This window comes from Triplophysa rosa, linkage group LG20 (genome assembly GCF_024868665.1).
Source record: "Triplophysa rosa linkage group LG20, Trosa_1v2, whole genome shotgun sequence".
Taxonomy (NCBI): Eukaryota; Metazoa; Chordata; class Actinopteri; order Cypriniformes; family Nemacheilidae; genus Triplophysa; species Triplophysa rosa.
In genome coordinates, this window is record NC_079909.1 from 21,502,647 (window position 1) to 21,514,185 (window position 11,539).

The 11,539-nt window shown below is 39.8% G+C and overlaps 1 protein-coding gene across 5 annotated transcripts in view; it reads left to right on the forward strand.

The window, feature by feature from the left end:
- The window catches only part of il1rapl1b (interleukin 1 receptor accessory protein-like 1b), a 164,022-nt gene extending 152,930 nt beyond the window's left edge, over positions 1–11,092 (forward strand). For 2 of the 5 annotated variants that reach the window (XM_057361319.1, XM_057361320.1), the window contains exons 7-12: positions 688–820; positions 1,230–1,375; positions 4,279–4,425; positions 5,916–6,086; positions 6,549–6,593; positions 7,587–11,092. In XM_057361319.1, the coding sequence (XP_057217302.1) occupies positions 688–820; positions 1,230–1,375; positions 4,279–4,425; positions 5,916–6,086; positions 6,549–6,593; positions 7,587–8,317 (1,373 nt within the window). In that variant the 3' untranslated portion in view covers positions 8,318–11,092. The remainder of the gene's footprint in view (positions 1–687; positions 821–1,229; positions 1,376–4,278; positions 4,426–5,915; positions 6,087–6,548; positions 6,594–7,586) is intronic. The other 3 variants (XM_057361321.1, XM_057361323.1, XM_057361324.1) reach the window with 3 other exon arrangements.
- The last annotated feature ends 447 nt before the right edge of the window (positions 11,093–11,539 follow it).

Below are 11,539 nucleotides of genomic sequence, written 5' to 3' on the forward strand. Positions count from 1 at the left end.
CACTCTATGCCATTGACTGTCCTGTAAGCTCCCGAGTTCATCTGTCTGTTTTTCTCTCCCTCCAAGTGCTGTGAACACAGCTTTCCTGTTGGTGGTTGTCAGTCGTTTAAAAAAGGCAGACAATTTTATCCACAGTTTTTTTTGTAGTTGCTTGTGTTGGTCCAAAGAAAACAAAGAAGCCATTGACATGAAGTGAAACTCTCCTTCTGCTGAAAATGTTTCTGTTGTAAATGGATGATTAAGTATGTGTGTTGAATTGCATCTTTGCTTCTTTACGGTCTAATTATGGAATAATATTATGATATATTTCTAAACGGATGCAAAAACCTGAAATCTTAGGCAGTGAATGTGATTAGTTGTTTTTGACACCGTTGACTTTGGTGTGCGTATATGGATGTCAGCATATACATAAACTAATATCAGTCCAATCATGACCATCCTATAGACAGTTAATTTTTTATTAGTTAGTCATGCTTATGTACATTGGTGTTGTTACAAATGTTTCTTTATAAATGTCCTGTTTTAATTATTTTTAGCCCATTTTCATGTAAGGTGAAATGGCATGTCTGTCATCTATCATAGTCTCAGGAAATTATAATGTGTTGTCTTCTCATAAAGCATTGTGTTAGGTATGATGTTTCATACGGTTTTAGATGGATAATGTGAACATTATGTGTGTTTTTGCAGGCAGTCCCGCCAACCTGACCTGCAGAGCTTACTTCGGCTACAGCGGGGATGCGAGTCCTCTCATCTACTGGATGAAGGGAGAGAAATTTATCGAGGACTTGGATGAAAGCAGGATCAGAGAAAGTGAAATTAAGTGAGTCACACATATAGGCATTTCAACAAAACTCGTCCATGCTGATATATTTTAAATAGAGCCTGGATGAAAGTGACACTCGATGTCATGGCACCTTTCTCACATCAATGATAGCAGCAATTGTTACAGTCACCTACTGTATAAACATCTCAAACATGAAGAGAGCAGAACTGACCCTTTCGCTTCTCGTACAAGACAATAGTAAGAATGTGGCTTCAATGAATGCAGTCAATCGCTCATCGTTATGTTCTTCCTGTATAGTTTCCTTGACCCTGAGGGTTTACTTCTGATACAGTAGCTCTACACTCTGGTGTGTCGCTAAGCTGTGTATAAATATTAGCACCAAGAGTATGCTGTGTTTAGCACAAATTCGACTGAATTTGATTGGACTAAATCGGGTTAATCGCAGGACAGTTCGCGAGCATTTGGGCGAGCAGGAGGTGTCCATCTCACTGACATTAGATGCTGTGGAGGAGAGCGACCTGGGAAATTATTCCTGTTATGTGGAGAACGGCCACGGCAGACGGCAGGCCAACATCCAGCTCAGCAAGAGGGGTAAAACACACACACACAAACAAACACACTCATTCCATACGAACCTATAGAAACTATAGCACCTTTAAGTCACGTGGCTTTTGCATTGTGTATGTATTGGAGATTTTCTTTTCCTTTGATTTTTAACTCTCACAAGCTCCAGTCAAAGTGTCAATAACAGCAGCTTTATTCTCGAATTCCTGGCTGCAATAAATGGATGAGATTTTTCATCTTAACTAGGATGGGTGAGAGATCTCGATGTCCTCCAGGGAGTGCTACTGTAGATAGATACACAAACAATATAAACTAGAGTGACCATACATCCCGTTTTTCCCAGACACATCCTGGCCAGGATTTTGGGTGTGTCCAAGAGTGGTCGCATTTGTCCACCACATACGTCATCGCGGTTCTCACATTTCAGAAAAAAAACATTGTAAAATTAGCATTTATTTTATTCCGTATAACCATTGTAGTTTCACTCGTACCTTGAAATGTAACGGTTGCTTTTCTGAAATAAAACCTTGAATAATAATAAACCTCAGTGATGTATGCGGTGGACAGATGTGACCTCCGGAGGACGAACCGGAAATCCTGGCCAGGACGTCTCCAGGAAAAATGGCACGTATGGTCCCCCTAATATAAACAAACACTATAGTGCACTATATCATCCATATAATCCTTTTGAAGAAAGATACAAATAAAAGATCTTGACATTCTAAAATCTTATCAGGGTCAGTTTGTATTCAGAACCCCAACAGCACACCAAGACGAGATTTTGATGTTTTTGAAAGTGCCTTAACTGTTTCAGTCAAGGTTGAATACATCATATGTTGATTCATCATATACTGTATAATAGGAGATACTGGTGTGCACCATAATTTCTTCTGGTTTTTATGTAATGACCCTGTATTGGTGATAAAAAAAACTAAAAGTGGTAAGAAAAACAATCTTTCTTTTGGCATATATCAATGTTAAAGCAGCAAATGTTTGTATTCAATTTTGTAAATCTTTAAAGAACGTGTTGCATGTAGAGCAGAAAATGTTGATCATAGAAGTGCAGTCAATGCCCCTATATCTGGTTTTGAGGCAACAATTGAAGTACATTTCTCCTTGTTGTGTTATTACTTTTTGCTTGTCGTGGTTCTGCCACAAGATCAGGAAAGGCATGACAAGAGAGGCAGAACAATGATGGAACCCCATGTTTCATGTGTAGAGGGGTAATTTTGGCCCTTATGGCCTTCCGTACACCCTCTCCGGTCTGTCTCTGTTCCCGCCCTCTCATCTGCGCGTTCATTGTTTCATGCCCTTCACCTGTTCCCCTCTTGATTTATCCCCTTTATAATGTGAGTTCCTGTTCCGTGTCTAGTCTAGTCTAGTCTATTGTAGTCCTTGTTAATGTTTTCTCCAGTCTGGTTTCAGTGTAGTTAGTCTTAGTCCTGTCTTGTCATGTTGTGATATTCCGTTGTTTTATTATGTTACCCCCTTGTGGGTTTTTTGTTTTGTCTTACTAAAATTACTAAAATGTCTTGTTAACCCCTTACCCGTTGTCTGCGCCTGGGTCCTCTGTATCCCTGTGTCTCACCTACCCCCGTTCCATGATATTGCTTTTATATCAGCTCTGATGTGATCCATATGACAGTTTCTTGTTTCTCTGTCTCCGGTTGTGTTTTAATCAAAGTGAAGTGAGAAAAAAAATCTATATCTTTATCTATTAAAACTGACCAATCTTCTGCTCTGGATTTTTTTGGAGCTCTGAAAGAGAGGTGTAACTGTATATAATCTAGTGCTTTTCTTCCTTTGATTGGCAAGTCTTTTATTCTGTATTTTGTCTTGTTGTCCTACGGTGTTTAGTTTGTTTGTCTCGCATGCGAGCCGTGAAGCTCTTAAGAGTGGCAATGCTAAAATCTCTTGTGAAGGACGTGACAAGGACTCAGATGCAGGTGAAGTTAAATAGAGAGTTTATTCCAAAAAAGAAACACAAAAAAGGTAAATCCAAAATAAACACTAGGTGACAGGGTACTCCTGGCAGCAACAAAAAAAAAAACCCAACAGGGAAGAAAAACCAACTGTTCACTCCAGTGGGGCGAGAATAGCGCCGGTATCCATAAGGTAAAACTAGAGGCAAAAAAAACGAATGGGAAAAACATTCCAAACCGGCCCTCTCAGTTGTCGCCTCCCTGGGGAGAGACGCGGAGATTAAATCTTGCCTTGTGAACAGTAAAGGGGGAAAAAAACCATTAGTACATGGCATAATGCTCGCAACCAACAAATACATCGCCACGCCGAGAACAGGGACAGCCGTGGCTAAAATAGAGGGAAAACCAAATGGAACACAGGTGTGAGTAATTAACGCCGCTGAGTAGCTGAATGGGGAACCAGGCGGGAGAGAAGTGAAAGGGAAAAACAATCCAACAGTAAAACAAACAAAAAAATAAACAAACTAACAGGCAGAGCCTGACATCTCTAGCTGAGAATCAAATGTTTATCTCACGGTCTGCATCCATATGAACTGAATCTTCTCTAGCACAAAAACCGGAGACTTCTTTTACATTTGTTTCAATCATGCACCACCACTTTCCAGTCCAAAAGCCTCAGATGCCATAGGCAAATATCATTTATATGATATCAGAGATTTCATGGGCCTGTAAACAGTTGTATACACCGTAGAATGAAGTGCACTTCAGCCGTGACCCATGCAAAATCAGCCTGAGCATTTGCACTAATACAAACAGACCAGCATCAAGACACAAACACTGAAAGAGTTCATCCATTTGTGATTTGTTAATAGGGCTTAATACACACATTTACTGAAGGAACACTCAAGAGCCTCAGCGGTGATGGAGATGGAAACGGTTATGATAATTCTCTGGATCACATTATTGACACGTACTGCGTCAGCTGATGTCTCTCTCTCTCTCTCTCAGCAGAGCTCATGTACACAGTGGAGTTGGCAGGGGGTTTGGGAGCCATTCTGCTGATGTTGACGTTTCTGGTGTGCTTGTATAAATGCTACAGAATTGAACTCATGCTGTTCTACAGACGTCACTTTGGCAGTGAGGATGTTGATGGAGGTATGAAATATCTGAAAATAGATTTCTGTATAAAACAATTTTGACAAAGCACTTACCATATTTCCATGAAACAATCTCAAAGGAATTTCTTAGAGCTCACATGTCTTCATATGATGTTCATGAAAATTTAAGGTCTGATGGATTGAGGAAAAAGTCATCATGTGCACTTCATTGTCACTGTATATGAAAAGAACAGAAATCTGTGGTATTTTGCTTTTAGGGGCTCAGGTCATCATTTGGTTTCCTTCTTTTCAGACATTTTACGCAGATAAGACAGAGTCATTCCTTTAAAATACAAAAAGCTCTGCTCTTATGTTTTCTCTATCATCTTTCATTCTCTCTTCACTTTGAGCTGCACATGTGAAAAATGAAAATCCTCAGTCAATATGAATGATTTTGAATGTCCAAAGATAGAGACATATTTGTAGAGATGATGATAAAGATGTACACAGTGACGATCTGTTTAGATCCGAACTGTGTAAAACAAACGTTATTATTAAAACAATCTTCATACAAACAACAAGTGTTACGTTTCAGCTATATGGTTGAAATTCATTGTAACTGTATTTTATTCTATCAACTGTAAAAGTGGCAGTGCATGTTTTATTACAGCATAATACTGTGCTCTGTGTCTAAACGTTTGCATTTTGCGTCTGGATGCTAAACGTTCACAAAGCAGTTTTAAATGTGAGATTCATGGCCTGACCTGATGGTAGAGCAGAGAATGGGAAGCGGCGACCTGACAAGAGCTGAGATGATAGAGCTGGATAAAGAAGGACGCGGTCACCTGACACGTCTTCACCACAAAATTTCAAATGCTATTAGATTATGAATGATAATCTTAAACTATAATTTACCTTATTAGTAAATTTATTTATTTTATTTAGCCTTGTTGTGCAAGCTCTCTGGAGCTTTTGCCAGAGGGAACTGGAATCCCCTGGTTGGGCCTGGGTTCTCCTGAGGTTTATTTTCCTGATTAGAGTTTTGGGTTCCTCGCCACCGTTTGCATACTGTTTTTTCCGGGGGGGGGGCTGCTTTAGAATTTTAAAGTTTTACTTAATCAATATTGCATATAGGAATTTATAGTCTGTTATATTTGACCTGTGCTTCTCTCTCCTTTGTCTTAAATGTGTGCTCTCACTGAGCGTGTGTGTGTGCGCGTACTTGTCTGTGTACGTGTGTGTGTGCGTGCGCGGCCGTGTGTGTGTGTCTATGTCTATGTGTGTTAATACGTGTGCATATTGTGTGTGTGGAGTGTTTTGTATGTGGGCATGTCTGTCTTCTGTGTTTTCAACTTTTTCTTGTTTTTGCAGGTACAACTTTAATTGTTTTGCTTATAGTGAATATGTCTTATGTACAGCTGCTTTGTAACAATGAAAATTGTAAAAAGCGCTATATAAATAAGGTTGAGAGTTGAGAGATTGTGTTCCGACTGAAACATTTAGTATTGTGTTTAAACTGTTTTGCTGTGATTCTCTGTGTGTGTTTAGACAATAAAGACTATGATGCATACGTTTCCTACACTAAAGTGGACCCGGACCAGTGGTGTCAGGAAACCAGAGAAGAAGAGCGTTTTGCTTTGGAGATTCTGCCAGATGTTTTGGAAAAGCATTATGGGTATAAACTCTTCATTCCTGACAGAGACTTGATACCAACTGGAAGTAAGTTGCATTAGCTGTAATGTGCCATTACCTGATCTGGTGTACTCTTATTTTTATCATCTTCATTCATGTTTTTAATTAATGTTCTGATCTGTCTAACTGTGTATCATAGTCATACAGAGGTTGTTGTTTCACTACGTATGTTGCTGCTTTGTTAGTATGTTTTTGTGTGCACATCATCTGACTTTAAGAAAGATCTGTGTGTGTAAATATTGTCCAGGGACTGTTAGCTTTTAATATGGGACGAAGGGCTGAGAAAACAACATTCCTGAATACCGGTGTGTTTACCGTTTAGTTCCATGTCTAATGAGTGGCAGTACAAGTCACAGAAGTTTTTCTTCTCTTGCAGCTCTAAGTCCCATATTAAGCTTGATAAACTGGTGATTGTAACCGAAATGTTGCCAGTGTCTCTGATTCAGTTTCTGTTGAGCAGACTTTCAGTGATGAAATATTTATGTTTAGGTTTCAGAAATGATCATCTTCAGGATGAAACAAGACTCCTTAGAGGTATTCTGCACCGGACAAATGTGATTTACACCCTTTGAGTCAGGGCTGATTGTACTGAAGAAGAGATTTGGTTTTGGATACTTGTACACAGTACCAAAGATCTAGAGATGGGATGGTATTGTCGTGTTTTGATATATATTTGTTGTGAGCGAGGAAGCTAAAGAGAATCGAGACCCTGACATGGACGTCATTGCTGATTTATAACACAGAAATATTTTGGTCATCTGGCACCAGTGGCAGCTCGTTGAAACATGCATTTAGCCCGTTGTGTGTGTGGCTCGTCACATCAAAATATGTGTTTGGTGCATCATGTCAAATACGTGCCTGCTGCAGACGCGTCCAAAGGGTTTATGACCAAAGAGATGCTCGCGCAACACTTAACTCTGATTGCACATGAGACGAAGCGAGTATCATAAACCCTTTCGACACGTCTACAGCAGGCATGTATTTTGACATGACGTGCCGAACACATATTTTGACATGACGAGCCACACACGTGACAAGCCGAACACATATTTTGCATTCCTGCATTCCACCACTTGCTGTGTGTGTGTTCACTACTCTGTGGATGGGTTAAAAGCAGAGGTCACATTTCGGGTATGGGTCACCATATCTGACTAATAGGTCACTTTCACTGTAGGAGAAAAGGAGTCACCGATCGCCACTGTGACTGGCACACAAAATATTTGACTGTTTTGAAGCTGGAATGGCTTCATGGATTATTAGCCCCGTATGTCCGTTTTAGGCCAGAAAAATTGCTTTAATTAACATTCCTCCTCATTATCAGTGCTAGATTAGATGAATGAGAAGCACCTCAGACTTTTGGTGGGTTTTGTCTGTCTTGTTTCATCATTCTGTTTGTCTGCTTTTTTCGTTTAACTTCATACGATTAAACTGCAGTACAAATGCTAGGGCTGTTCAATGATAATAACAATATAAAAGAGACATATTGAATTTAAATATGGACCCTTTTCCTGCATCCCCTTGTTTCAGCCTACATCGAAGATGTGGCTCGCTGCGTGGACCAGAGCAAGCGCCTCATCATCGTCATGACTCCAAACTACGTGGTGAGACGCGGCTGGAGCATCTTTGAGCTGGATACACGTCTGCGCAACATGCTGGTCAGCGGCGAGATCAAAGTCATTCTGATCGAATGCACTGAGCTGCGAGGAATCATGAATTACCAGGAGGTGGAGGCTCTCAAACACACCATCAAACTTCTGACGGTCATCAAATGGCCGGGACCCAAGAGCAGTAAACTCAACTCCAAGTTCTGGAAGCGGCTGCGGTACGAAATGCCCTTTAAGCGGCCGGAACCCAAGCTGTCGCACGAGCAGGTACTGGACGTGAGTGAGCAGGGACCTTTCGGCGAGCTACAGACCGTTTCTGCCATCTCCATGGCCGCGGCGACATCCACCGCCATGGCGACCGCGCACCCGGAGCTGCGCTCCACTTTCCACAACACGTACCACACGCAGCTGCGACAGAAGCATTACTACAGGAGTTACGAATATGACGTCCCATCCTCCGGCACCCTTCCACCCCTGTCATCGCTGGGCAACCAGCACACCTACTGCAACATCCCCATGACTCTACTGAATGGCCAGCGGGCGCAGGGCAAATCGCCCCGCGAGCAGCAGCCGGGCGTCGAGGAGCCGCACATGAACAATGTCATGCTGCCGCTGTTGCCCCGGGAAACCAGCATTTCCAGCGTCATCTGGTGACATCATCAGGAAGACGCTAAACTTTATTGGCACTTAATAAAAGCAAACAAAAGGACGCTTTTGACTGCTGCTGCTGTTGGATGTGCACCACGGAGTTTTGAACTTGATAATACTCGACCAGTGCGGAGGATGAAATGACCCAGATTTTCATTCTCACACACACTTCTATACTGTAGGAATACAGGGTCTTGTACATATTTTGCAGTTTCTTTGTAGCATTGCAATTTTTTTAGTTATGGTGTTTGGTTTTCATTTTGACACTTGTACCATTTCAACTTTTATATGGAGTTTTCCCCTGGGACTGAATTGAGACTTAGTAACGAATTACCTATTGTGCTTTGCTCTTGACTTGATAGTTTGAAATGATATTTTTTTTAACCATTGTAGGATTTGTGGCATTGTGATGCTTTCTTTAAATTAGAAACCTTTTGTTAAAGAAAAAAAGTTATTTATTTTTTGCTGTCAATTGATGAGATTTATTCACTTTGAAGAAAAATGTCATTATGCAAATGCTACTGAGGCCTAAAGCTCGAATTCTTCCTGAATGAAGGAGCGAGCAGATGGGACACGTCTCTCTGCTGCTCTGTGTTTCTCTCTCATGAAACTTTCTAGTAAAAAGCTTTGCTGTAAGCTTCATGGAGAGTCATATCAGCTTAAGAAAAACAAAATTGTATATTATTTTCAAGTAAAAACTATATTTTTGTAACAAAGAGTTTGCTTGGCAAGACATACTTCAGTCACATTTCGTTCAATTCAAACATATGGGGATAGTTTGAGCTCATTGATTGATGGGTAAACTGACAAAAGTATTGACAAAAGTTTCTGCAATATTCTGAGGAATCTGGGAGAATGAATATTTGTGTGTTTAAACTTCCCCACGACAATGACCATGTTTACATGGACAACAATAATCCGATATTAACAGGGTTAAGACAATACTCTGATTAAGAATGGACTATGTAAACAGAGTTTTTTGATTAGCTTAATCCGTCTAAACTCATAATGGTAGTAAACACAAATGGAATTAAGATGGGTGGGGTACTCCTATTTTAGTGGCATTATCGAAGTGCGGTATAGACATGTACACAGCTTAATTGCACTATTACTGGCGCGTAGGAACTTTCGCGGCACTTTGCGACAGGTTACACACACGCACGGCAGTGGACAGCCATTTCGTTTTATGGCAAACAACATGGCTTCAAGCAAGAAAGCACATTTTTGATTTGAACGGGAAACAAGAAAGATGCCAACAATTCTATAAAATAAATGAAACACCAAAAACTGTATGTTGTACCATGCCGAAGACGAACTGTTTGTTGATACATGAAATTGTGGAGGGAACATCTAACGGTGTCGCTTAGGGACGTAATGATGTATGCCATTAATCCAACTATGTAGTTTAACATGTAAAACGGGAACATGAGAGGTATATTCTTAAAGCAACTCATGTAAACACCTTAATCGAAATATTAGCTTACTCAGAATAAGGCAAATAATTTGATTACTGACGTCCATGTAAACGTGGTCACTGAGGTTTAAACATGCGTTCAATGTATAATAGAAATATCTTTATATTTACAGACGCATTTCACAAGTTTTGATGAAAATGTATGTCTCCAGATGATGTCTTGATTTCTTCACTGCATATTAAGACCTGTTAACCTCCACTGTAGTGCCTCCAGCTGCTCCACACCTACAGGTTTAAAACCACATTCGCTCAATTCCTGTTTCTAAGGCAATGCCGTGACATCACTTACTGTCTGCAGCTCATCAGCACAAAGCTTTTCACATTAGGTTTGTTATTAGAAGCAACAGACCTGCGCTGATTTTTTTAATGAGCCAAACCTGTGTTAACGTGTGCTGTTCTTATTTTTTAATTCAAATGAACAAAGTGAATTTTAAGGACAAGTGTGTCACAAAAGGGTCCCTCACACACCTGATATGTGCTGAACAGCCCAGGCATTTGTTTTTAAATGCTCCCCATTAGACAACATACCAAAGCCTCACGTTCAATGCAAGGCTTTACATCAATATCTTACTGCGACGTGTTATCTAAATAAAACCAAAGTTGGCAAACAGTGAGCTAGAGTTGGTGAAATGCATTGAATAGGGAAATGATAATCCTCAACCTCAAAAACACAGCAAAGCAGTACCAATATCTCTAGAGCAACAGAATTTTGTTTGCAGACTGTCGTGTGTTGCTCACAACGTTCATTTTATCAGTAGTGCCAAAAACTTGTTTTACTCTAAATAACAGACAATATGCAAAAACATGTAAGCTGCTTGTCTGATGAGAGGCATGACCCTGTTTTTTTCACCATGTCTGCATTTCACCCTAAAGCCACAATCCCAGATTTCCAGTTTGTCAGTAAACGTTTCGAATTTGATGGTGCTTTGCTTCTCTCAGAAATATCGATCTGTTAGAAGCCTGCAATCATTGTTCTGGGAGAGCACCAATCAGAATATGTACATTATTTCATTCATTTGTGTTTCTTGTATTTTATGACATTCTGTAAATACTAAACGATGGTAATAAGATAAAGACAATCTAGCCACATCCATGAACAAACCAATGTTTTCTGACATCATTCTGATCAAAACAATAATAAGAACAATTATAATAATATAGAGCACAGAAATTGTCTCTGGCACTTTCACCAATCTTACACTAAAGATTAGGGTTCTGTTTGTCTCCTATTTCTCAATTTTTCTCAATTTTTTTATGTACCTGCAATGTCACAGAGATATTATTATTATTATTAATAACAATAAAATGACACATTTAATAATATTTGGCATGTTATCCTATTTGTGTTGGGAGTTTATTGTGCAATAAAAAAATCTGAACAAAACAGCAACAAAGTGATGGCCCAGGATCTGAAATCCAGGATCTGGGCCAACACACTATGTTGTTGTTAGGCAGTTCTGAGCAAGTTAACCAATCAGAAAATATTAGGAGTTGTGTTAAACTGTTCCACATCAATGTTCACATTACACCCATTGAGACAACCCGATCAGAAAACACATTTCCAAATCAAAGCAATTCAATTTTATGTAATACATTTTATTTATATAGTGCTTTTAACAATGTTGCATTGTTTCAAAGCAGCTTTACATAAAATAAAATAGAAAAAACACAAAAGAAGGTTGAAAATAAATTACAGTGCATGGTAGAATAACACCGTTTCTACACCGGACGCGGCATGATGCCACAATCCCATT